The 26,904-nt window shown below is 34.3% G+C and overlaps 1 protein-coding gene across 5 annotated transcripts; it reads left to right on the top strand.

The window, feature by feature from the left end:
* Window positions 1–14,276: 14,276 nt before the first annotated feature.
* LOC108996799 (wall-associated receptor kinase 2-like) lies at window positions 14,277–19,521 on the top strand. Of its 5 annotated transcripts, XM_035690542.1 has the most exons (7): window positions 14,277–14,366; window positions 14,570–14,599; window positions 14,707–14,797; window positions 15,287–15,351; window positions 15,876–16,927; window positions 17,099–17,275; window positions 17,742–19,521. In XM_035690542.1, the coding sequence occupies exons 4-7, from the start codon at window positions 15,317–15,319 to the stop codon at window positions 18,959–18,961; spliced, it is 2,484 nt and encodes an 827-aa protein (XP_035546435.1). In that variant the 5' UTR covers window positions 14,277–14,366; window positions 14,570–14,599; window positions 14,707–14,797; window positions 15,287–15,316; the 3' UTR covers window positions 18,962–19,521. The 5 variants fall into 5 exon arrangements, with proteins under 5 accessions (XP_035546435.1, XP_018828358.1, XP_035546436.1 ...); XM_018972813.2 differs by lacking the exon at window positions 14,570–14,599; XM_035690543.1 differs by lacking the exons at window positions 14,570–14,599; window positions 14,707–14,797.
* Window positions 19,522–26,904: the final 7,383 nt, after the last annotated feature.

Here is a 26,904-nt window from a genome sequence, read left to right as displayed (position 1 = left end):
ATCATCAATATATATACAATACTACGTAATTTGTAACCGTAAAACTTATTTGCAACAAGTGACAATTTGCAACAACAACTGTCACTTTTTTCGACTTTTTTATCTCAGATCTTCATGATGGGAAATCTTTTGCTTTTCCAAAGCTATAACACGATTTCCGTTGTTCCTAATTTTGCCTTTGGGTAAGGGATCTTTTGACGGATCTTTTTTCGACTCCTAGTCTTAGGACTACTGGGAGTAAGTAATTGATTAATAAACAGCTCAATTTGAATATCAAAACCATCTGAATCCATCTCATGTGTAAATATAAACATTAATTTGAGATTTCACCTGAAACAACTGCATATGCATGGCATGAAAATGATATGTTTGTTACATACATGCATGAGTGACTAACTAGTAAAAAAACTTGATCATATGAACTTCTATATTTATTTCTTCACACTTAAATGGAAATTGATTAATATGTTTGAAATTCTTGATCAGAAACATGGAGGGAATTAAGGGCGATTTAGCTGAGAATATGAGAGGTTTGGATAGTGAGTTGAGATGAGATGAGATGAGTTAAGATGAAAATTGAATAAAATATTGTTAGAATATAATTTTTTAATATTATTATTGTTTTGAAATTTGAAAAAATTGAATTTTTTATTATCACTACAAGAAATAACGCCTTTTCCAGCGATTTTATTATCGCCACCAAAACAATCGCTGCAATTAACCCTTATTTGCGGCGATTTTCTTATCACCGCTGAAATCAAGCAATGTATCCGAAAATCTGATGTTGCAATTATTGTTCATTCATTTGCGGCGACTATTTGACCTTTGGAGGCGATTTAAAATCGCCGCAAATAATATTAGAAACTGTAGCGGTTTTTTAATTGCGGCGAATGAGAAAATCGCCATAATAGCTAGTTTTGCGGCGAATAAAAAACGCTGAAAATAGCCTTTTAGAAAATTTAGGCCTTTCCCAACTATTTTAATATCATCGCAACAAAAATACTACTAATAAACATTATTTCCAACGATTTCTAAGTCGCCACTTGCTTTCCATCTCGAATTTTTGAGCTGATGGAAAAGAAATTACTTTTACTTTTTGCAGCGATTTTAATATCGTCGCAAATTGAACAATAGATACTATTTGCAGCGAAAATCTTCACCGTATTTTCGCCGCAAGAGCATATCTAGTAAATTATATACTATTAGCGGCAAATCCAAATCGCCGAAAAAGTGAAATTAAATTTAAACAACCCGCGTTACCTTTTCCCCTCATTTCTTTCCCTCTCCCGCTCTGCCTTCCCAATCCCTATTCTCTCTCAACCCATGCCACCGCGCACAACCCGTTGCCAGCGACCCCACCACGCCACCGCCACCTCATCTCGATGGCCACCCCTCCTTCTCCCCTAGCCCGCAAGGCGGGAATATCCTTTCCACCGAATCTGGCCTCGACCTCTCTTTCTCTCGGATTTCTCTATGTCGTCACCGCTATGGGAACCGTTCGCCACCACTAACACCTCGACGCCATCGCCAGTCCTCCGTCGGAGCCCCCTTCTCCTCCACGCCTAGCCCAGCAGCCCAAGGCCCTCCCTCTCTCCCTTGCTCTATTCGCAAACCACAGCCCCCACGCGGTTTGCTACTGATCTGCCACTCCATTGTGAGTTTCGATTCTTCTTTTCTTCTGTTTTTTCTTCACGTAGATTTTAGTATGTAATGTCTCTGGAAAAGTTTTGGGTTCTCGTTCAGGGATGCGTTGTTTTCTCTTGTACCCATCATTTTTGTTGTTTTTTTTTTTCAGCTTTTACTGAGGTATTTGTTCAATTTGAAGATTGAAACATTTCAGGGATACCTCTCTTGGGATCCCGTGAATAAGTTACTATAGAAACTGATTCTTTTTCCTTGAGAATATTTTCTATGCAACCAATTCAAATTATTTTTTGTTTATTTGAGATTCAATATCACTTTTAAAATGCTTTGATTTTTTGTTTAAGAGATTTACATGCTTTTATTTTTTGTGTAAGACACTTTGTAAACACATACAGTTGTGAATCTCTATGTTGGTTAATGTCCGGTAATGTTAGTGTTCAGGTCTCAATTTGATTTTAAGGCTTAAACTAAGTAGTTCCAAAGCTCATACTTGATTCCAAATGTAAGCATGTGAAGTTGGTTGCTGATTAGGGTAGCATACCAGCAAGTTGTTTGCTGCTGAACTGAATGGCATACCCTGCATCATTAACAAGCTCCTATGAACTGCTTTTAATGCTTGCATGTTTTTAATATATAGTACTTAGTTAGTTAGTTAGTTAATTGGTTGCCTGTACATTAGACTTTAACTTAAATTACTAGCTTGTGTTTGGCAGCTCACAGGCTGAAAGTTCTTGCTTTTGCCGAAAAATAGGAACATCCTTACTTTTGTTGTTTTTAAAATGTTCTTAAGAAGGTACTGACTTTAATGGTATCCCTTTCTCACTTTATCCTGTTTTATTTTATTTTATTGCTCTTTTCCCTTTACTTTTCATGTTGCTATTTTAGATCATGTTTGGAAAAAGTAGGCCACTAACTTGAAGCCTGCAGAGTGTTCATTCCCTTTGAACAAGTTTGTTTGCCTTTTAAATTATGGGGCCTCATTAAAAGATAATAAGAGCTTCCTTGCTTATTGTATCAATTATCATGGTATATGCCATAAGTGTGTTGTGTCATCTATTATAGATTATGAAATTATTATTTGTCATCCTTAAAGATTGTCTATTGCATTTAAGTAATTGTGAAATGTAATGGAATCGACTTTTGCATGAGAATGAAGGGGTATTCTGGGTTTACATCTATCTGTTTTGGTGTGGCGTGGTAGTTATTAGCTTGTGTTTATGCTTTTACATGGATCCATGGTTCCATATTGCAGATAAATGACCATTGTGGAAGTAATTTGACCATCTTTCTGAATGTACCATATTTAAAGAAGTGCTTATGATTTTTGTATTATGCTTTATCTTTCACAATCCTGGTTCTAGTTCTATGATGTCACCAGCACATGGGGACTACTTTCATATCATGCTTGTAGAAGTGTCTTTATGTCATAGATCAGTTTTCACATAACTTTTAGTTTGCTGCTACATCTTTTTTCACATAACTATGTAAACATGTTTTGTATTCACTTAATGTCAGGCTAAGGAGCAGAATCAATGTGAACCTCACATAATTTGTCATCCAAATGTGAACCTCAGGGTGGATGAAGTCGTACTATTTTATTACTTGCATAATCAGGATTTAAAGGATTAAAAATAGAATGTGGTTTATGCCAGCATGAACATGATCTACTCTTTTTAATATTGAGAAGATCTTTTGTTTTAAATATTGAGTTTGAATCATGTTTTGACTATGTTTAACCCTTTATGACTATGTGTTAAACTAGTGGAGATGAGAATGTATTATTTTTAACACTTTTCTTCAAGATAATAGCCTATGTAAGCAACGAGGATTTTATTCAAACTAGTAGGTTCGATTAGAATTTTCTGGTTTGTCGAGAGCTACTCTTGTTGTTTATGTTATGCATTCACACAAAAATGATGTAAATTCTTAGGTTTTCTTCCAATCTAGTATGCTTCGGTTATGTAGTTGAGATTATGGTTAAATGAGGGATGTTTAAGAGCATGAATGTACCAAAGCTGCTAGTTGTCCATGGTAGTGCAGAAAATTCGGCTATGCACTCTGTTTTACTTCTTCAACCAGTCCATTACATCTCCATTTTTTATTTGCATCTTATTTTTTATACTTTCTTGTTCTTTTCCATTTCTAAGTCAATTCCTATCATTTCTACATTCTTAACCCACGATCTTCATATATCTACGGCATAGAAAACTCAATGGCCTTTATTTGACAGCAAACATGCAATTTTTCATGTTAAGTTATTTGTTTAGTATGCTTGAAATGAGGAGTTTTAAAGTTTGGTTAGTGCTAAGTATGGAGAGAAGTTAAATGGTTTGATGTTGTGATTTGTAGTTGATTTCCCCTAAGTGAAGAGGATGTAAGGAAAGTGCCGATCGGTGGTAAGGCCCTTCTCCTTCAACTTATATCTTCACTATCACCTTGCACTCCATATGTATGGATATATTACCCATTAAGTATACTTATATTTTATTGTACTGCTATTATCTCATCATGAGTGATACAATTGGTGAAGAACTTGCCATTCTATATATGCTTCATTAAACCAATTCTAAACTCATATAGAAACATTGTGGCAGATTCATCTACCTATGCAATTTTTTCAAATCAGTTTGAGTATGACTTCTAAATGGCTTGTGTTTAAAGTAGTGAGCTTCATAAAACTTGATGAAGTCCATCTTGAAGAAAATCCCATTCCCATGTTGTGGAAGTCAAAGAAACAAATGAAGGATATATGATTTTATATTGTGTATGATTCATTGCAGCAGAATGTGCTGCCTAAATAGTTTGGGATTTATATTGTGAGATTTTGTGCATTATGTTCTGTATTTCCTTTGATTTTTCTTTCATGCCAAGTTGACGATTGTGCCTTTATTGTTGGGCTAGTTTCACTTAGTTTTTGCTCCTGCCATTGAATGAGTTCCTGTGTTGCTGTAGGTGCAGAAGCAATGTTTCTGATTGATGTCACTTATTTGTACGTGCCATACAGGTTTATTTCTGCACTACATCAAATCATTTTTTTCTTGGAGAATAAATTCATGTATTTGCGTTACAGGAGCCTCATTATAAATAATCCATACTATTTATCTAGCTTTAGGGTTTAGTTCATATGTTACTTATATCTCATAGTTATATACATATATTATATATAAGGGTCTCTAATATGAAGTATAGCTTGGGTATAGTTCATCAGGATTAATTTTGTGGGTTTTTTTTTTTAATTTTGTGAAATATCTTTTTCGGCGATTAAAATTCACCGGAAATAATTTTTTGTACACTAAACTTATTTCCGGCGATCCTATATCGCAAGAAATACTTTTTACCGACTTTTTAAGGTATTTGCAGCGAATTATATTCGCAGCAAAAGATTTCCCAGCGATTTAACTAAGCTGTTGGAATAGATTTCAACATTAGCGGCGATTTATTCTATTTTTAGTGATGACTATAATTCGCCGCAATTGATGAATTCCCTGCGATTTTTAGATTACTGCAACTGAGTTCACAAAACCAATAACTCAATTGCAGCGATTTTAAATCGCTGGTATTGATCTATACCGGCGCACTCTTATCGCCGCAATTGTTATTTCAAAGCCATTTAGTCAATTGCGGTGATTTCAAAAAATCGTTGGAAAAGTATATTTCTGGCAATTTTTTCTCTTTTAGCGACAATATTAAATCGCTGGAATTAATCTTTCCCAATGATTAAATAACTGAATCATATCGTGCAATTGCGACGATAAAAGGTACTATTTGCGGCGAATAAAAATCGCTGAGAAAGAAAATATTTGCCGGCGATTTTTTGTTTCCGTTGGAGTAGATCAAAAGTGGAGCTTTAATACCGGCAAAATTCCAGCGATTTATAAATCGTTGGGATAGGGGAGGCGGCGATTTTGTTGGTTTTGCCAGCAAAAGTGAATCGCCAGTAAAAGTGATTCCCCTTGTAGTGTATATTTTGTGTGAAAATTCAGAAAAATTATAATGATCAGATGAGATTAGTTGATATGAGTTGGGGGATTTCTTAATCCAAGCCTGCAGTTTTTGCACATAGATGTTCATAATTTCATATTAGAAAGGAAGTCATGATAATCTCTTCTCATGAGTTTACCATTTTTGCATGCTTCTATGTTACTGTTAGACTTAGAGCTTGTTTGACAAGTGAGATGTGATGGAAAATTTTGAATAGTATAAGTAAAATGATTTGAGTTAAAATGTTTTATTGGGTTTGACAAAATGAGAGACAAAATGTTGAACATAAATATTCTAAAGTTAAAATATTGTTAGAATATCATTTTTTAATATTTTTGTTTTTTTGAAATTTGAAAATTTTGTATTGTTTTTTGTATTTTATTTGGAAGTTTGGAAAAGTAATAATAATTATATGAAAAAGTTGATTTTTTTAATTAAAAAAAATTGAAGATTTGAAATTAAAGAGTGTTTATAGTTTAGTACTATGATGTTTGGGATAGAAATTATGAGAAATTCTAAGATTAGATGAGATCATCTCGCTTTCCAAACAAGCCGTTATTGACTTTAAGTGTTCGGCAAGAGGTGGGATACATGTTGTGCGGCACACGTAATATGTACCAGTATATATTACTTCCATGTGTTCCACGACATCTCTAAATAACAAAATTAATTCCTTTTACGTAATTTTGAATATATACTCATATTCATTCCCCTTTTGCATGAATAATTTGTTATTTTTAATAGACACCCGTCCTTAAAAAATATTGTTAGTCCAAGTAGAAGGATAAGAAAAATGAATATTTGAGACGGATTATTTGGAACCATAATAACTATTTGCGAGAAAAACAAATTGATCATTTTGACAAAAAATAGTCATTTTTGTAAAAAATAACTGACCATAAATAAACAGTTTTTTTGTAGCGTATATATATTTGATCTTCCTACTGATCATGTATGAGGCATGCAGGAAGAGAGATTTTTAGTCATTGATAAAAGATTTTATCGTTTTAATTTCCAAGTTGGATCATTGGCTTATGACTGACTACATGATCCGTATTTCCTACTTGAACTCTTAAAATTTCGATAAATATTTTAAAAATCTAAAAAACCATATTAGCTCTAGCCAGTGGGAGATCAGTAATTAGATGAAAAAAGAGAAGAAAAGAAAGACAGTGGTCATTCCATCATTGAGCTATTAAATTACTTAAATTATTGTTGTAATTTACTTTGTCAGTCATAAATTAACATCTCGCTTATATTTGAACATCAGTAATATTGCACACCTCACATTTTTTTTTATTGATCTTAACTGTTGAAGTTTGATAGGATCAGGGATGAAGTCAGGATTATAAGTTTGAAGGGGCTGAATATTTTTAGGTCTTGAGTAAATAGTTGAATTGAAAATTTTTAAGAATACATTTAACGAATTGAAAATAGCTGACAAAAAAATAAGAAAGAAAAAAATAAATTTCAAACTGCATTCTTCCATGAATACCAATAATATTTTTACAATATCTAAGCATTTCATATGTTGCAATTAAGACAAGCGGTTGAACCATGGAAACGGCCTATATAAGAATTATGAAAAAAAGGTATTATAGGTAAATCATAAACTAAATTTAGTAGTTTTTTGAATAATGTATAGCAGTAACTAACGTCATATATTTAAAAGTTTTTAAATACCGCAATTGCATACTATGTAGCCAGTGCACTATCCAATGAATGTGGGCTTTTTTGTTAAATATTTTTCTCCCAAATAATTATAAATTTTAAAAGAAAAATAATTTAATGTGAATATTATATTCTAAATTATTTTTTTGAAATAAATCATGAAAATAAAATGTAGTTACCATAAAATTTTAAATGAGACTACATTCTAATTGATGATAAATAAAAAAGATCTATTAAGAAATTGGTGACAATTTGCAAGCTAGGCATGCGCGCAATCCTTAAAGACTGGTCATTTAAGAGCATTGGCCAATACCAATTATGAATGTGGACAAGAACAAAAACTAAAGTATAAAAAACTAAAAGAGATATACAAGTTAAACAAAATTATAATACATATATATATATATATGTGTGTATTTTTTTTCATTATTATTCTATTGGTAATATATATATATATATATATATATATATATATATATATATGTGTGTGTGTGTGTGTGTATAAATTAGGGGTTCCCCCCACATTGGCCTTGTCCCTCATAAGAGTAGTACTACGTGTCCCTTTTTTATAATTAAAGTCTATATCTTTTAGTTTTGATAATTTGATACATAAAGGATAAAGCATTCAATAATTGGAGTACAAATGTATTGGCTTCACCTTAAAAACAAAAGATTTAAAGGCTTTGAAATGATATCATGTGATCTGTTACAGTAGTTGACAGAAAGAAAAAAAGAAAACTTTATAAGTTGTATTTTACTTACTCTAAATTAAAGGAGAACGGAGTGTTTGAAGTAAACTCATAAATTGGTATGACTTCATGTAATCCGTTAAATTTATTTTATAATAAAAGTAAGTACTTTACAGTCTGATGTATCACATAAAGCAACTTCAATTTATAAATTTACTTTTATGAAATATTTTTATAGCTAAAAATTTGTAGCACGCTTATAGTCATTAAGTCTAACATGAGTAAGCTTTAGAAGCAAAAAAACTAGGGGTTTCTTAGTTTGATTGTAATTTCCAATTGAGTAATTTATTTTTAATAGGCACCTTCCTTAATTAAAATATTGTTTGTCCAACAACGACATGAGCTATATCTCTTCATTTTTTTTTTTAGTAATTGATCATAGAGATTTTATCATTTTTTTTTCCGGTTGGATCCATGATTACATGTATCTTTGGGCCTACTAGAACTCTTAAAAACCATAAAAGTGCTAGTGGTAGACTTCTAAAAGAAAAGAAAGACTTCTTTTACGAGTCATTCCATGATTGAGCTCCTAAATTATTGTTGTATGTGGGAACTTTTAATTTGCTTTGTCAGTCAAAAATTAACATGATCGATCGCGTGTGAGGATCATATGTTACTTTGTTTAAATTAATTGGTTCCATCTTTTTTGGTATTTGCTGCATGGATAGCTACTTTGTAGTAGTCCACATTGATGGGATAGAGAATGATCTTTTGCTTATCCAAAGTTAAAAATATTGTTTTCGTCGTTCATATTTTTCTTTTAAATAAGAGATCATATTTTTTTTGGACCATTAGTTTTCTCTTTTTTAGCTTCTTTTGGTAGCTTTTGCAAAATTGTGGGGTCAAAATTAGTTACGTTTTCTATGTTTCCATTTTCTGCTTTTTCTTTTTTCGTCTTTCCAAATGGTTTCGCTCAAATTTATTATTCTTTCTATCTTTCTGATCTTTCTAAATCCTTCCAACTTTTCTAAACCTCCTTTTTGTTCTCCTATCATCTCCAACATGCATGGTTTAACAGTTGGCCGTCACTATAACACAATTGAGCTTTTGTCACAGTTTTGAATTTGTGACAGTCCTGAAACCGTCACAAAAAACAAAATTTTCTATGACGGCTGCAGGTAACCATCCCTAAGGGTAGACGATAAATCGTTTTACATTCAAACGATAATATTATTTCGTTCAAACGTAAGCCAGACGATGTCGTTTTGGAATGATCACATTCAAATGTACATATAAAATGTTACATTTGAACAGTTGATATGCGTTCGAACGTTAAGCCCACTTACGTGCAACTGTTTTAAGTTTGAACGTTCGAACGATAGTCATTAAAGTTTGAACGTGAACTGTTTTAAAGTGAAAAATCCAATTTCAAATTAAAAAAGATTGAGAATTCAAATACAAAAACACTAGATATATTAAATAATATTGTTCATTACATAAAGTATAGAAAAAGAAATATATTAAAATATAACTACAAAATATGATAAAAGTTTAAAACACTTAAACAAATGTATGAAACTCCTCAATCAATATGTTGACCTTTTCGTTTAGGATATCTAAATGATGGCCAACCTTAGTGACACTCTATTGTACATGCGCGATCTATCGGTCGATGTGCGTAGTAATATCTGAGACCATCGCATCAACCCAAGCAGGCCGCATCGAGCCAAGATGGGTGCGCATCCCCTACATATATACCCATTGGCTGCTAACTAGTACTCCCACTATGGGGAGCAACACGGGGCTTCGAGGAATAAGATATATATGGGATAGGCTGACACTCACGCTAAGCATGCCCCCTTCCTTGTCCAATGCTCCGATAGTCATGTGTGGTCATGTCGAGGGGGTTCATCTGCTCAGTCAACCACTCTTCCGCCTAGGGTGAGACTCTGATTCATATAGGAGATTATCAGTAGTGATGATGTTTGCCTCATAACGGATCCTCTCAAACATCTGTAGTAGCAAGTCAATGGCCTCTCCCCGTGCCACTCGTATGAGGAACTGTGTGCGAGTCCAATTAAATGTGGCCTTATGTGCCACATGATCCACGTTTGTTGTAACTATAAGATGCAACATGCGAAAGAATGGTGGCAACAACGTCTGGGAGAACATATTTAAGTCTACGTTCGAACGTTTTGACTAACAAAAGCCAAAAGGTCTTACATTCGAACGTTGGTTCATACAGTTCGAACGTATAACAAATGTTCAAACTAGATAATGGTTACATTCGAACGGCCATGAAAACTTTACATTCGAATGTTTTATATTACAATGTTCGAATGTAAAAAGTATATTCAATGTATTATAACATACGTTCAGAGTACAGAATAAGTTTGAACGTTACATGTGGGACGTTCGAACATTACAACCCAGAAATGGCTGAGTCAACTCAGCCATTGCCGATTTTCTCAAATACAATGTTAATCTTGTAATGGCCACCGTATAGATAAAGGATACACTGAGTATAAACTATCTACAGTGGCAATTTGGCCATTGGCCACTCATGGTGGTCGAAAATGAAGAATTAATGAAGCATTAATTTCAATCTGCCAGTCAGTATTTTGAAATTATTTAACAATTAAGGAAGCATTAATTTCAATCGTATTCTGTTAACAAACTATCTAATGAATAAATTCATTTGAATTTTGAAGTATTTGTGAAACCTATAGAGAATGAAGAAAAAGTGGATCGGAGCACCTCAACAAAAGGGCCAATATTCCAAAGTAGCGGTATGAGGGAAAGGTTAGGTAGGATCATAGACCTACGTACTGCATGTGGAGGAAGTCATATGGTCTTCCTCTCTGCAATTTCCCACTTTTAGTGCAATATTTTATTCAGATCTTCATGTTGGGGCAGGGAAATCTTTTGCTTTTCCAAAGTTATAAACATGATTTCCGTTGTTCCTACTTTTGCCTTTGGGCCGTAAGGCATCATCTTTTACAACGACATGAACTATATCTCTTCATGCATCCTACTCAGCATGGGGCAGGAAGAGAGATTCTTATAAGTAATTGATAGAGATTTTATTATTATTATATTTTTTTTTCCCGTTGGATCTGTGATTACATGTATATTTAGGCCTACTTGAACTCTTAAAAACCATAAAAGTGCTAGTGGGAGACTTGTAAAAGAAAAGAAAGACTTTTGTTACGAGTCTTTCCATGATTGAGCTCTTAAATTATTGTTGTACGTGAGAATCTTTAATTTGGTTTGTCATCAGTCATAAATTAACATAATGGTATTCATTTTTTTGGCCACTTTTATCTTTCGATAAGATATTTAATTTTGTCTGATCATTTGCTTGACTTTTTGTTTATTTGGTTTGCTATTCTTGTACGTAGACCTATGCATGGGATCGATCAAACTTATTTACGTGATTCCTTTTCCCTGTTTTCGTTTTTTTTTTTCCACACCAGAAATATTTGTTTCGCATATTTTAAATATACTGGAAGTTTTATACTTTTTAATCTAATTTATTAATACTGATACATTGTATTTGAAACCATTAAAAAAAAAAAAAAAAACAACCAAACAAACTTAGAATGTAAATATCTTGCTATGATCATTTGACCGTACGTCATATTGTACAACTTACATTTTTTGTATAATTAATCTCAACGGTTGAAATTTGATATGAGTATCTATGTGTCCGTCTTTGATAATTAAAGGCTACCTATATTTTTTTAGTTTTGATAATTTAATACATAAAAGATAAAACATTCCACAATTAATTGGAGTATAAATGTACGTATTGCCTCTCTTCACCTTAAAAGGAAGGTTTTGCATGCTATACATAAGCTGGTGTACTAGCACATGACTACTTATATATAACTTTAAAAAATCAAAACATTAATAATCTGTTATAAATAGACTTTCTAAAAAGTAAAATTGCTTTAAAATGATCTTTCTGTTACAGTGACTGAGAGAAAGAAAAGAAAAACTTTCTAATTATGGTGTATTTTATTAATCTAAATTAAAGGAGAACGGATTGTACGTTTGAAGTTCTTGCATGCATGTGAGACGTACGTAGAGCTAGGGAATGAAGGCCAGCGAGACAGCTGAGGATCTAAGTGGCTAATATTATAATTAAATAGATGCTCAAGATTAGAGAGATGTACGTGAGGATGATATAGAGTGGATGCTCTCATTAAATTTCCCAATTTAGTGCAAATTATTTGCTTAAATTGGTAATACTACGGGATGAGAGGGGTCACATAGTGTTTGGCTTCTCAAAGTTTTGGGTCCTTCAACTGTTGAGCTAAGGGGTTAGAAGGCCTTAAACTCTGTAAGCATCTTGGACACTTGACTATAGACATAGAGTGTGATTCAGCAGTGGTAGTAAACTGGTTCCTCACAAACAAATGTACGGTATGGTACATTTGGGATTACTGGGATCAAGTATAGAGTCTATTACAGGAGTTTGATTTCTCCATAGCACACCAATACAGAGAAGGAAACCAAGTGGCAGATTCACTGGCGAGGCGAGGGGCATTGGGCGAGTCCTTAACCTGCTTGGAATGGTCGTAGCTCCCAAGGTTGACGAGAGGCTTAGTGAGATTGGATATACTGGGTACAGCTTACATTAGAAGCAAGTGATAATACTCATTGTATAGTTTTCTGGCTAGTTTTTTGGAATACTGTATAGGCTTGGAAAGTGTAGGCAGGAAAAGATAGTTTTTACTTTTTGAATGGTGTATGATGTTTTCCTCCGCCAAAAGTGAGGGGTTCTATATAGTATTCGGAGATTCCGCCCTCCTTTAAAAAAAAAAAAAAATTGGTAATTCCTCCTTTTTGGTATTCCCTGCATGGAATATTATACCTAGTAATAATTTTTGCCAACAATGATGGGACTAGGGAATTTTTTCTTTATCTAAAGCTAAAAGCATTGCTTTCGTTCATCCTACTTTTCTTTCGAATGAGCAAGTATTTGTGATAATTTGCGTTTTTTCTTTTTTCCTTTATCCACATGCATGGTTTCCTTCAAATTTCTACTTCTTTCCATATATCTTTCAGATCATCTTTCCAAATCCTTTCAACTTTTCTGAAAGGTTGGATTTGAGATTTCACCTGAAAAATATTATGAGACCCATTACTTTGTAACTAGTTTTGATATAATTAATATACCTGGATGTCACATGCAAGTATGCCTAATGTTAATATTCCAGCTGGACATCACAGAGATACTTACTCATTCTTCCGGAATGAATGATCACTAATATATATTCGTGGTTAGAGCACTTAATTAATTACGTCCACTTCAATGACCATTGTAGACAGTTACGTTAAAGCTTTATGACTAATTAAGATATTTTGAAAATAAAGTATAAACATCAACATGTAAATCTTTTAATATAAGCTTGTGTTTCGCACTTGGCTACCTGTATTTTTCCTTATGGTTTCCTTCAAATTTCTACTTCTTTCTATATATCTTTCTGATCATCTTTCCAAATCCTTTCAACTTTTCTGGACGGTTGGAATTGAAAGACTTGTTTTAAGAGTCATTCAGCTCTTAAATTATTGTTGTACCTGGTAATCTTTAATTTGCTTTGTCAATCGTAAATTAACATGATGGCCTTCATTTTTTTTTACTACTATCACTATAAGAAATTTAACTTTTAGGGACGAAATTTGTTAGGGACGAAATAAATTTAAAACATACCACAAAACGTTTCTCAAATTTAAAACAGTCACAATATTTTTCGAAGCCATCTTATACTTCAAACACATTTCTATTTCAAACAGTCATCTTATGCATTAGTCACTATTCACTCTCACACCTCACACCTATAGCTTTTTCATAGGGTGTGTGAGTGTTTTTTTTAGAGTGTGGGGTGTGGAATGGTGAATAGTGACTGATGAAAATAATTTTTTTCATTAATCTTAACGGTTGAAGTTGAATGAGCACAATTTGTCAGTTTTTTATAATTTAAGTGTAAATTGTTTTAGTATTAATACTTTGATATGTAAATATAAAACATTTGAGATTTAACTTTTACCTTGTTTTCTTTATAAATGACATGTAAATTAATTAATCTTCAAAGTATAGAGTTTTCCTCCACCATAAGTAGATCAGAAGTAAATATGATATTGATAGCTTTGGAGTAGTACTGGTCGGCCCTACGGCCACTAAGGGGAAATTAAAAAAAAAATGTAAATTTGCTGGAGGACACAAGTCTGCCTTGTTTATAAATGGATAATAGGTTGTTTAAAGTTCTTGAAGGACGTAGAGCAAAAGATAAAGAGAAAGCGTGGCAGCTGAAGGAAGTGGCTGATAATATTCCTAAGAGGCTAGCTAGCTAGGTGCTCAAGAGCGAGAAAGAGGTGAGGATCATATATATATATATAGACCTGCTATATATATATATATGGAGATCAGTTATGATCTTCTCATGCAATTAATTCTCTTTTAGTGCTCGTGTGAAAAAGAATTCGTTTTATTTTCCTTAAAATGAAGGATCAGACATATAATCTAAATTAAGTTTAAAATATCTATTTAGAACACCGTCCCTTGTAATCTTTGCCAGGTCTCGTTCTCTGTGTTTGGTGTATATATCGTAAGTCCTATGAAATACGACTGCCTGTTTTTCATTGTTTTTCTCTTCTACAATTCGAGCTGCTTGTTTTTCCTGAAACTGTTTATGATATGTGCATGTTTATGTAGGAGATCACAATCCTGATGATGCTAATTAAAGCCGTATGTCAAAGTCCCGAGACAGAGTAATATGCTGACTAGATCATGACGTCATGACCAGGTTGTTGCTAGAAATTAATCAGCTTAAATCTGAATTGAAGTTGAAGTAGTATAAGTGTTTTGTTACGGGTGATTCATGAAGCTCGGTACACTGACTTTTCAACTTGAAAAATCGAGGTTGTTAAAAAGTGTAATTTTCTCAAAAAAAAAAAGAAAAGATATTGATAGCTTTGGAGTGGTCGGCCCTACGGCCACTAAGGGGAAATCTTCCTAGTTATGTATCTACGCTCTTGAGCACCTCATCATGATATTCCAAAGAGGTGCTCAACAGCGAGAGGAGAGGATCATAGACCTGCAGCTATATACGGAGTGTTATCTTCTCATGCAATTAATTATCTCTTTTAGTGCTCAGAAAAATAATCCGTCTTACTTTTCTAACATGTGAAACTCACCAAGACTTAAAACATGTCAAGAACTAGTTGAGCTTTTTTGAGGATTGTTCAGGAAGAGAGATTTTTAGTCATTGATAAAGATTTTATCGTTTTTCCAGTTGGATACGTGGTTGCTGCAAAAGCGATCGATGGAGATGACCTCATGTTCTGCTGTCGTAGCCTTGTAACTCGAGCTGCTTGAATTCACACTCGTATTTCTTGCGTTTTTCCATCCCAAAGATGAAAATAAAATTCTTATGGTTCAAAATTATGAGAGGCGGGGGTGAGGTAGTATACTAAAAGAATAAATAGGTTTGTGTTGAAAAAAAGCTTTAAAAAAAATATATCTTGGTCATCAGTTGACCTCTAAGCTTTAAAAAAAGCCTTTTTGTTGTTCTTTCTCATGCCTTCCTAATTAAGATACTTTTTTGGAAATATCTGATGAGGATGATCATGAAAAGAAGTTTATAATTTTTTTTAATATTCTTTAAATTAGGTAGGAAGTTTGGTAAGCTCATTAAGGATACAAACATAAAAACGAAATTAATTAATCCCCTAATAATAGAAAAGCTAGATTTTTTTAACTTTTATTTTGGGCACTTGAGAAACAAGTAAAGTTTTCTTCTATATAATAAATCCTCCTACCTACCTGCAACTAATTTTATTGATTTATGTATTTTTATTAATGCTTCTTATCATCTACCTTAGGTCCTTTTCAACTGCATGTTCATCAGGCCAGACTTACAAAAGTCTCTGTATCACCTTGGTTTACAAAAGAACGATAAGTTATTTCGGAAGCACGGATCAGAATACAAAAAGGTCAGCCATGGCTTTGCATGTAAAGCTTTTGCAACAACAACTAGTGCTACTACTGCTAATTATTGGTGTCCAGCTAGTTTTAGCAGCATCTCATCCCAATTATAATCCGAGCTGCAACCGCACATGCGGATCAGTTAATATCCCCTACCCATTTGGTACAGGCGAGGGCTGCTACCTTGATCCATCTTTTCTCATCATCTGTAACCACTCTTTCAAGCCCCCAAAACCATTTCTGGGCGTTGATAATATAGATGTCCTCAACATCGCCCTTGATCATGGTGAACTTCGAGTCTCCAACTTGGCAGTCCGACGTTGCGACTACTGGCCAGTGTATGATAATCAGCCTAGTTTCCGCCGCTTCTCTGCCTTGCTCAACTTGTTGACTTTTCGCATCTCACATACGAAGAACAGTATCTTTGCTGTCGGTTGTAACCATTTTGCCTACATAACAGACTCGAAGGGATATGGAAATGAATATAAGTACATTGCTGGATGCATATCGTTCTGTGACAACGGTACCAGTAATTTGGTTGACGGCTCTTGCTCTGGCCTTGGTTGTTGCCATTCTGATATCCCGAAAGGAGAAGCAAATTATAATTTAACTCTTATAAGCCTTTATAGTGCACTCACCCGTCTCACCCAATCATGTGGTTTAGGTTTTATAGGGGAAACAAAGGCATACAACTTTTCCACCTTAGATTTTGAAAATTTAAGCAACTCCACTGCAGTCACTGTACAGTACTCTGTACCCCTGGTGCTTGATTGGGCAATTGGAACTAAGACGTGCAAAGATGCTGAGAAAAATATGACAAGCTATTTATGCAACGCAACGTATAGTCAATGTTTCAACTCCAGCAACGGTCCTGGGTATATTTGCAAGTGCTACCCGGGTTATAAAGGGAACCCATACCTTCCCGATGGACAAGATGATAGTTGCCAAGGTAACTAAGTATTACTGGTTCTCATTCGTTTTACTTTAAAAGCCTTTTCTTTTTCTTAATTTCAGCTCATTTTGGATGAGCAAATTAATCAGTTGTTGTACTTGTTAAATGAGCAAACTATTAAGGCTGTATTTCGATGATGACGGGCTGGCTGTGGTACTCGTGTTTCAGATATTAATGAGTGCAAAGATCGTCACAATTCCTGCAGTGATACTGCAACATGTACCAACACTAACGGGAGCTACACATGTACTTGTCCCCGGGGATACGAAGGCAATGGGAAGATGCCGCCTGGAACAGGTTGTAGAAGAAAACTCGGTCAATCCAAGATCATCATTATTGCCCTGGGTATGTTATTTTCTTTTTTCTTGTTACTTTACTAATTACTACATACATGCATGACGGATTTCGTTTCCCAATTACCTCACTCACTTCCCATGCAATAATTATAATTTGGTCTAAAATGAACTATTTTGATTAATACAAAAGTCTTTTAAGATAAGAAAATTAATGTTTTGAGATGGGTAAGTTAATTTGTAACCTTAGCTTTAGTATAAAACGCTGTTGAAATCAGCTAATGGAAGATCTTTGCTTCTCCAACAGTCACTAGCTACATCTAGGCTTTAAATCTTTTTTCTTTTTAATCATGATCACTAGCTAAGTTAAAACTCGAAACTCAACTATGCTCCTAATTGTAGGACATTTTTATATATTACATATTGAAATCTCAACTTTATTCAAGTCTATGTTAGTGACAGAGGGAGAAATTGAGATACATTCTATGTGGTCAAAATGCATGCTTGAACATTTACAGGTGTCTGCTTGATAAGCCTCTTGATCCTGGTTGTGGGAAGTTTATGGGTGTATTCGGTAATGCAAAGAAGAAAGCTCGTAGAACTGAAACAGAAGTTCTTCCAACAAAATGGTGGCCTAATCTTACAACAACAGCTATTGAGTCACAAAGAATCTGTTGAGCCAGCCAAAATCTTTAGCGCAGAACAGCTTGAAAAGGCCACTAACAACTATGATAAAAGTAGAGTCCTTGGTCATGGAGGCTTCGGAACTGTTTATAAAGGAGTTTTATCTGATGACAGAGTGGTTGCCATTAAGAAGTCCAATATTGTTGATCAGAGCCAAATTGAACAGTTTATAAATGAGATGGTTGTGCTTATTAAAATTAACCATAAGAATGTGGTTAAGTTGTTAGGTTGTTGTCTTGAGACCGAAGTACCCTTACTAGTATATGAATTCATCACAAACGGGACACTTTTTGACCATATTCATAATAAAAACTTATCATCCTCGCTCTCATGGGAGAAACGTTTGAAGGTAGCATTGGAAACTGCAGGAGCCTTATCATACATACATTTTGAGACTTCTATGTCTATTATACATAGAGATGTGAAAACTACAAATATACTTTTGGATGATAACCACACAGCAAAAGTATCTGACTTTGGAGCTTCAAGACTGGTTCCTCTTGACCACACACGATTAACAACTGTGGTACAGGGAACTTTGGGATACTTGGACCCAGAATACTTCCATACTAGCCAATTAACTGAAAAAAGTGATGTGTATAGCTTTGGTGTTGTTATTGCAGAGCTACTAACAGGTGAGAAGGCACTTTCCATGGATAGGCCCGAAAGTGAAAGAAATTTAGCAATGTATTTTGTTACTGCAATAAAAGAGGATCGCCTACTTCAAATTATTGATGATCAAATTCTCAGAGAAAGCAATATTGAGGAAATAAAGGAAGTTGCTAATATAGCAAAAAGGTGTTTAAAGGTAAGAGGGGAGGATAGGCCTAGTATGAAGCAAGTAACAAAGGAGCTGGAGGGATTAAGACTTTCAGAAAAATACTTGTTGAAAAAGGTTGATCCCAACACACAACAAACTAAGCACTTGCCCAATGCACCTACATATTCTTTGGGAATTGATGTTGACATCGGCAGCTCTTCTATGAGTACCATTGTTGGGGATGATAGCATGAGAAATCAAGTAGTGAAACCAACAGCTTATGATGCTAGATAATTTGTTCATGCTTATCAAAGGCTAGCATAACCTATCTCTCATCGACATTCATCATCACCACCAATTGCTAGCCATCCACACCCATTTTCTCCAGTTGTTGATGTGCCCCTGACCACCTACTTTTGCTTCCTTACTTTCTCTTTCTGCCTCACAACCACCTTCTTCCTCCAATTTGATCTCTTTGCACCCCTATCTCTCTCTCTCTCTCTCTCTCTCTCTCTCTCTCTCTCTATACATATATATTCTTCACATGCTTAATTTCTAGCTTCACCATCTTTTCTTGCCTTTCGTATAACCTAGTCTCCTTGTACTGTTGTTTTAAGATGGAAAGAATGTGATCATAGCTTTATATATCATGCTGATGTACGACGTGGCTGGGTGTTGTCACATGTATATAGGTGCGTGATATTCTCCTTTGAGTGATTATTGTAATGTAATGTGTTCTATGTGAGATTTGTAGTACTATTGAAAGCTTTTGTGTGTATTTAGTGAAATGAATTACTTGTCTTTTTCCACTTTGTAATTAAAGCTTTTAGCTAAATCCAGTATTGGTACTCCAAGGAGATATATAGAGTTCTTATCACTGTCGTTTGCCTTAATTAGTGAAACTTTTTATTTTTGCTTTTATCTTTAATCAGAGTTTTTTTATCCATAATTAGTGTTGTTTTTGTGGTTTGCTTTTTCCTTGGTGGAGTAATGGATTAATCTATTATTGTAATACCCATATATATATGCTTATCACGTGCATATATATTATGAAGTCATACGCAGGTGGGGATACCACAATGAGATTTCGTAAAATCTCAATAAGCGAAACCAAGTCTAACACTTAAAAAATATGCATGTGGAAACATATGAAATTATGCAAATAGGAAATTTCATAGAATTATAATGTTAGCAATTTATCAAACTCAAGTATATACCAATTTCTCACACAAGACACTAAGCACTCGAAAATCACGTTTTTAAATTTTGAAAACATCCATTTGATTAAGGTATGCACTAACACATTACACTGTATTGGACTGTTGGTTGGTTTTGCCGGACTGAATCCGAGGAGTTAGGGGGTCGGATGATTTGGAGAATGAAGTTACTTGTGTGATTGTATTGTGTTGACATTGTTGATTGTTGGTTATTGTTGTCGTGTTGTGTTCATTTCATTTGCACGCATGTTCATATTTGTAACTAAAAACTTAGTTTTCACATGATTGCATGCATGTTCACGTGTTTATTTGAAAATTGGGTTTTCATGTTAGAAATGATTTTGAGTATGTTTGAAATGTTTGGATTGACTGGTTTGAGAAAAAGGGAAAGAGATTGTAGGGATGGTGGTAGAGTCCCGCCTGCGAATCCCGCCTACGGTGCACGCGGTAGGGATGGTGGTTGTGTCCCGCCTGCGATTCCCGCCTACGGTGCATGCGGTAGGAATGGCGGTAAGCATGGATAGTGGTAGAGTCCCACCTGTGATTCCCGCCTACAGTGCTCTGGTATGTATTCATCGTGTGGAAAGGAACTATAAGAATGGTGGTAAGCAGGGATGGTGGTATAGTCCCGCCTGTGATTCCCGCCTATAGTGTCCGATAAATTGTTGAGTTTTGTGTAAATCATTTTCTGGGAAAATGTTGGATTATATGTTTTGGCAAAAAAAATGGGATTTTTAGCGTGTGTTGGAAAATACTTGTTTTCGGGGAAAATGAGGTTTTGGGATCTGTTAGTTGGTTGCTTTAATACGTTTTTATCTCGAGGGTTGTTTGGATTTTTACTTACCTGTAGTACCGTTTTATAATATCGCAGATTTTGATGCAGATGAGGATGACGAGTCTTAGGGGTTGACTCCGTTGGAAGAGCGATCTGGGATTGCTCTCGTGTGTCGAGATTCATTTTATCCCTTATTTATGTAATTGCCGTTTGCAATATATTTTGGGACGACTGCATAACTTTTGAAGGTAATTTGTTTTGGATATTTATATTAAACAATTCTGGTACTTAGTTGACTTATTTTTATTATCCGCTGCGACTTTACTTGTACACTTTTGCATGTTGCACACACTTGAGCACATTTCGTTGGGATGCGTGACCCGTATTGTCATCATCCCGACGTCACGATTCTCGCGTTCCTATACATAGGAGTCGGGGCGTCACAACAAGTGTAGCAGATGCATCACACTTAACTGAATGTTGAAAACTAGCAGGCAGATAAGCATATGAATCCACCTACATCTCAAATAGAAATGAAATTAGAATTTCTTACAGTCTTAATCAATGATCCTCAATAGTCTCACTGCATGCCTTGTGCAAAAGCAGATTTGATTAAAAAAAACATAAAATGCGAACACTTTCATTCAAATCATTTTTGTATATTGAGAAGCTCGATAAAAAAAAATCAGTTCGGTGTATTACTAAGGTGACTACTATATATTCATCCCTGAAAGGAATCTAACAATAACTTTTCATCGTCCAGTTCAAGCACAGAAGAGACAAATGGATCTCTCTGTCTATGTATGTCAGTATGTGTGAGAATGTATAGGCATGTATGTATGAATGTAAGGATATATACATGAAATTACCCAAGTACTCCTGTAATGCAGCGGAAATATCTATCAATTCACTCAATAAATTGGTTAGTATTCAAGCATGCAATTGATTTAATAATTAATCAAATACATAAAATAAATAAATTGCATAACACTAAGATTGGTCTCGAAAGGAAACCCATTAAAGAACTCTTTAAAGATAAAACCCTACGTGGCAGCCAAACTCAGGAAAATCAATATTATTATTTGAAAATCAATTACAAGTACTCATCAATTACAAAACCCTTACAACTTGACTCTCTTACTTGCCCAAACAAATGATCCGTTTGTCTTCTTTCGTAGTAGCAGCCAGAACTTCTGGCGATCTTCAAATATTGTCTTTCCTCCTAGAACTCTAGGGGCTGAAGTCCAATCACACGATCCTCCACGCTCTAAGCACGATCACACTCAAAGAGAGATCACAAATATGAAAATCCACGCTCTACTTGATATCTTCTTTTTTAATCTTCTATCTAGATCACTTGATATTTCTTATTTTTTCGAACATTCAATCTTGATCAAAAGTCTTTTGAACCTTTATCTATTCAACCACTTATCTTAGAATTCAAATATTCATAGATAAAGATAAAGACAAACCTTTACCTATTAATCTACTTATCTTTGAATGTAAATATTCATAGATAAAGATAATTACATTCATCCAATAATTCAAATAATTCTTAGTCATTTAATCCTAACCAACAAACTTTTACATCAACAATACACAGACATAAATATGGAAACCAAACTTCAAAACCTCCACACAGCCACTAAAATGCTCCACCAATCCTGGCACATTCCGTTATAAGATCCCAACAAAGCCACCTGCCACAAAAAAACTCACTTTTCATAACCCTCTGCTCCAGATTCACAACCACCTGGCCACCATGAATGACTGCCGTAAGTTCTAAGTTCAACTTTTAGCATCTACTGTCTATGATTAAATCCAGCCTGTCAGTTTTCTTTTCTTTCTTCTTTTTGCATGGTGAAGGGTGGTGAAGGGGGGTGATTCTAAGTAATATGCTTTTATAGAGGGAAAATTAAAACTGAAACTTCAAAATGGTGGCTGCACTGACCTGGGTCACCATTTATGGAAGAAAGTGATAAATTGGTTGTATTTTCAAGAGAAAAGACGTAATTAACCCCAAATCTAAAATTCATCCATTTCGAAGTTTTCTTTTTACCATAATGTATTAATTAAAGACCAGAACAATGAAAGATGGACTGAAATTAGTCAGCTCAACAAAATTGTAGTAATTGTTAAATGGCCAAACCTATAACTTGATTCATAAGTTAGTAAATATACGGAAAAACAAGCTTCCACATTATCAAATTGCATATCAGTTTTCTCGTTTATAAAACAACAAATAATGATCTGAAAAAGAAAAAAAAACGAAGAAGAGAAAACTCATCATTTTGTGTTTTATGCATGTGAGACAATCAGAGGAAAGGAACAACTTTCTTTTGTTATGTACCTAACTACAAACGTAATTGAGTTGCCATCAGATCATGCTGCTTTGACAGGGCCACTAGATAAACACAGAAAGAATACAAGTAAGAGCATCCATAACTGTGGGGTCACTATTACCAGATTCAGGACACCCATGGATAATCCTGCAAGAACCAACCATTTAGATAAGCAGCCCAGCACCCAGCATTTCTTGAAATTTTAGCGTAACCTCAAGACAAGCCCACCTTGGCCGAGCCCCAAAGACTCGATCAATACGTGTAGATATCAAGGCATATGGAACACTGTAAGGGATCTGCAATAAATTTCTCTTTTTGAGCAATTCATAATCCCATGAGCTCTAAAATTTTGTCAAAAGCGTCAAGTTCCATGAGCCAAGATGTAAAAGGTTTGCAAACATAACAGGCATTTTAAATGTTTGAAATTGCTCAAGAACTTTTTTTTATTCCTTGTATATTTTATAATATACGAGTCATTAATTGACCCTAGAGATTAGATGCTTAATTTGGAGGGGTCCCCCTAGCTAGCTAGTACGTACTTTCATGGTATTGCCTGCCACTACCATTGTGTCCCTTGAGATCGGAGAAAAATTGCATCGGTTGATGATATTTCGATTCCAATCAAACGTCATTAAAAATGGGTAAAAAGAAGAAAACAAAGGGATATATAAGTTCAAGCGAACAGAAATCTAATTATATATTTATTTCTTTTAATTCAACTGAGAATAAATCATTTGAAAATAATAAGATATGGAGTATTAATGGCTCCCATCTATAAGATATAATTTAATCTGTAAGATTCAAATTTTAAAATTAATTTTTTTCAAATTGAATTATTCTATTATTTAGATACTAATTTTTAATCAAATGACATCCATTAGACCGTATTTTCAAATTATTTAACAATTAAAGAAGTATTAATTTCAATCGTCTTCTGTTACCAAATTATCTAATGATTATTCATTTGAATTTTGAAGTATTTGTGAAACCTACAGAGAAGGAAGAAAAAGTCATGGATGATGGATCGGAGCACCTTGACAAAAGGGCCAATATTCCAAAGTAGTACTGGTGATCATGAGGGAAAGGTTAGCTAGACCTACGTACTGTATGTGCAGGAAGTCATGGTCTTCCTCTCTGCAATTTCCCATTTTAGTGCAATTTTTTATTTCAGATCTTGGGCCGGGAAATCTTTTGCTTTTCCAAAGTTATAAACATGATTTCCATTGTTCCTACTTTTGCCTTTGGGTAAGGCATCATCTTTTGACGGATCATTTTCTTTCTCGTTTCTTGTTGGGAGTAAGTAATTCATTAATAAGAGAATCTCAATCTCACTAGCTAAAGTTTAAGTTTATGATCTTCATGTACGTACGGGTTGTTAGCTCACTGGTTATTGTCGAGAATAACCGGTAATTTAAAGTATTGTAGTAGAAATAAACAAAATAAAATAATGACAATCACATACAGAATACTAAGATTTAAGTAGTTTAGCTCAATGTGAGCGTACGTCCACTGACGGAGTCAGTATAAGATATTTCATTATAAAACAAAGATGAAGTACAGAAGATTTAATACAAAACTTCTTTACTGAGAAGTTAATTCTCATATGCTCTCAACTCTCAGTCGAGCGGCGCTCGTGCGAACATAGGGTTTTGGCACCCCGCTCGAACTGACTGTTGAGTGAAAGTCTTGGACTTGTATACCGCTCGAACTGAATGTCGAGCGATGTCGAGTGAAAGTCTCTGACTTGCATTTCTCTTGAGCTAAAGAACCACCGTTCGAGCGAACATACCACAGATGTGCTATTTCAACTAGATTCAAGTCACCTCTTAACAAATCTCCACCTTGTCTTGAAGTCTACCAAGCCTAACACAAAAGTAACCTCTGACCACAGAACCGACCCCCTCCACTAGAACCCCTAAGGAAATCACAAACCCCGAACACCAATCAAATCCAAATAGAGTTTGAACTTATACACTGCAACTAGTTTTGTCATCATATCTGCTGGATTCTCAGTAGTAGTAATCTTTAGAATCTCTATAACATCCTCTGTAACAATCTTTTTGAGAAAATGATACCTGACATCAATGTGCTTCGTTCTCTCATAATACATTTGATTTTTGGTCAAATGTATTGCACTCTGACTATCACAGAATGCTGAAATCTCATCTTACTGTAGTCCCAAGTCACTGATCAAGCCTTTCAACCAAATGGCCTCTTTAACAACATCTGCTGCTGCCATGTACTCTGCATCTGTTGTTGATAAAGCAACAGTGAATTGCAGTATTGCTTTCCAACTGATAGCAAACCCACACAAAGTGAAAACATAACATGTCAATGATATTTTTTTATCTAAATCCCTAGCATAATCAGAATCAATATAACCAATAACTCTGAAACTGAAATCAACATCTCTATCAAATATTAAGCCAAAATCCAAAGTCCCTCTCAAATACCTGAGTATCCATTCCATAGCCTACCAATGAATCTTACCTGGATTAGCCATATACCTACTAACAACGCTCACTGCCTGTGAAATGTGTGGACGAGTGCAAACTATTGCATACATTATACTGCCAACTACACTGGAATATGGAACAGTACTAGCCATGAACCGTTCCTCCTCGTCTGTCTGAGGAGATAAGAAAGTTGAAAGTTGTAAGTGTGTAGCAAGTGGTGTACTTACTGGTTTGGAATTAGACATTCTAAATCCCTGAAAAACTTTCTCAATATTGTTTCCCTGGTTTGCATAGAAGTACTGTTGCTTTAATGCATGCATTATTCCGATCAGTTTATACTTTAGACTTCTTTAATGAAATTTTTTATTTTGGTTTTGCATAGAAGTGGAATCTAATTAGGTAAGTACGTAATTGCCTGTTTAATAAGGGTTCATTATTATTATTTTATATTCCAATAGAGCATGCAGAATATTATATACTTATTATACGAGTCATTAATTTGGAGTGGGCCCCGTGCTAGTACTTGGTAATTAGACACGATAAAAGTTGCATTTTATTATAAGTGCATGCGACCATTGTAATTTGGTTTCAAATTAATACATTAAGGTATTTGCGAAGATAAATCTTTCGTCGGTAAAAGGATACATGAAGTTGTGACAATTGTACATACATGTATATATATATGTATATAGACACACACACACAATATACTAATTCACTACAACAGATTGGATTTTTGAAAAAAATCAAAATTTCTTCTCAAATTATATTTGGAGATGAAAAAATTTTGTCTCTATTTTGTCTCGAAAAGACCGTCTCAAAAAGTTTTTACAGAGAAAAATCAAATTTTGTCTCAAAAAATCATTTTTAGAGACGAAATTGGATGCATCCAATCGAAACCGTTTGAACAGAAATTATTTTGAGAACAATCGATTTTGTCTCAATACATTGTTTAAATGAAATATTTCTCCATTCGAATCGGCACGTCCATTCAAACAAAATGAAATATTCATTCGAACTAATGACTATATTTGATCTTGTTCGAACGAACGAAGTGTTCGAACAGATTTTATGCGTTCGAACTAAGAAATTTTTCAAACGACTTGTGTTCGAACAAAAATTATGTATGTTTGAATAGAAATTTTATTTTCAGAAATTATATCCAATTGAACAGGGTTTTGCATATTAATGTTGTTCGAACAAATATTTTATTATTCAAACGTCTGTATTTCTCGGTTGTCGTTCGAATGGGTTTGTTTTTGTTTGAATTGGTCGGTTTTGGTTTGAATGGAGTTATAAATGGTAATTTATCGTTCGAACTAATTATTTACCGTTCAAACAGTATTAATCATACGGATCAGAATTTAATTAAAAATACCATACTAATATTATACAAAAATTTAATTCAAACATCAATTGTTCAAATGTTTGGAAACATCATAATATA

Source organism: Juglans regia, chromosome 6 (genome assembly GCF_001411555.2).
Source record: "Juglans regia cultivar Chandler chromosome 6, Walnut 2.0, whole genome shotgun sequence".
NCBI lineage: Eukaryota > Viridiplantae > Streptophyta > Magnoliopsida > Fagales > Juglandaceae > Juglans > Juglans regia.
The sequence above is the reverse complement of the archived record's forward strand: the minus strand, read 5'-3'. Positions and strand labels throughout refer to the sequence as shown.

Coding starts and splice junctions, on each gene's coding strand:
- LOC108996799 (XM_035690543.1), top strand. CDS start 15,317: ATGGAGATGACCTCATGTTCTGCTGTCGTAGCCTT. Junction 15,352..15,875: donor TGTTCTGCTGTCGTAGCCTT/GTAACTCGAGCT, acceptor CATCTACCTTAG/GTCCTTTTCAACTGCATGTT. Junction 16,928..17,098: donor ACAAGATGATAGTTGCCAAG/GTAACTAAGTAT, acceptor CTCGTGTTTCAG/ATATTAATGAGTGCAAAGAT.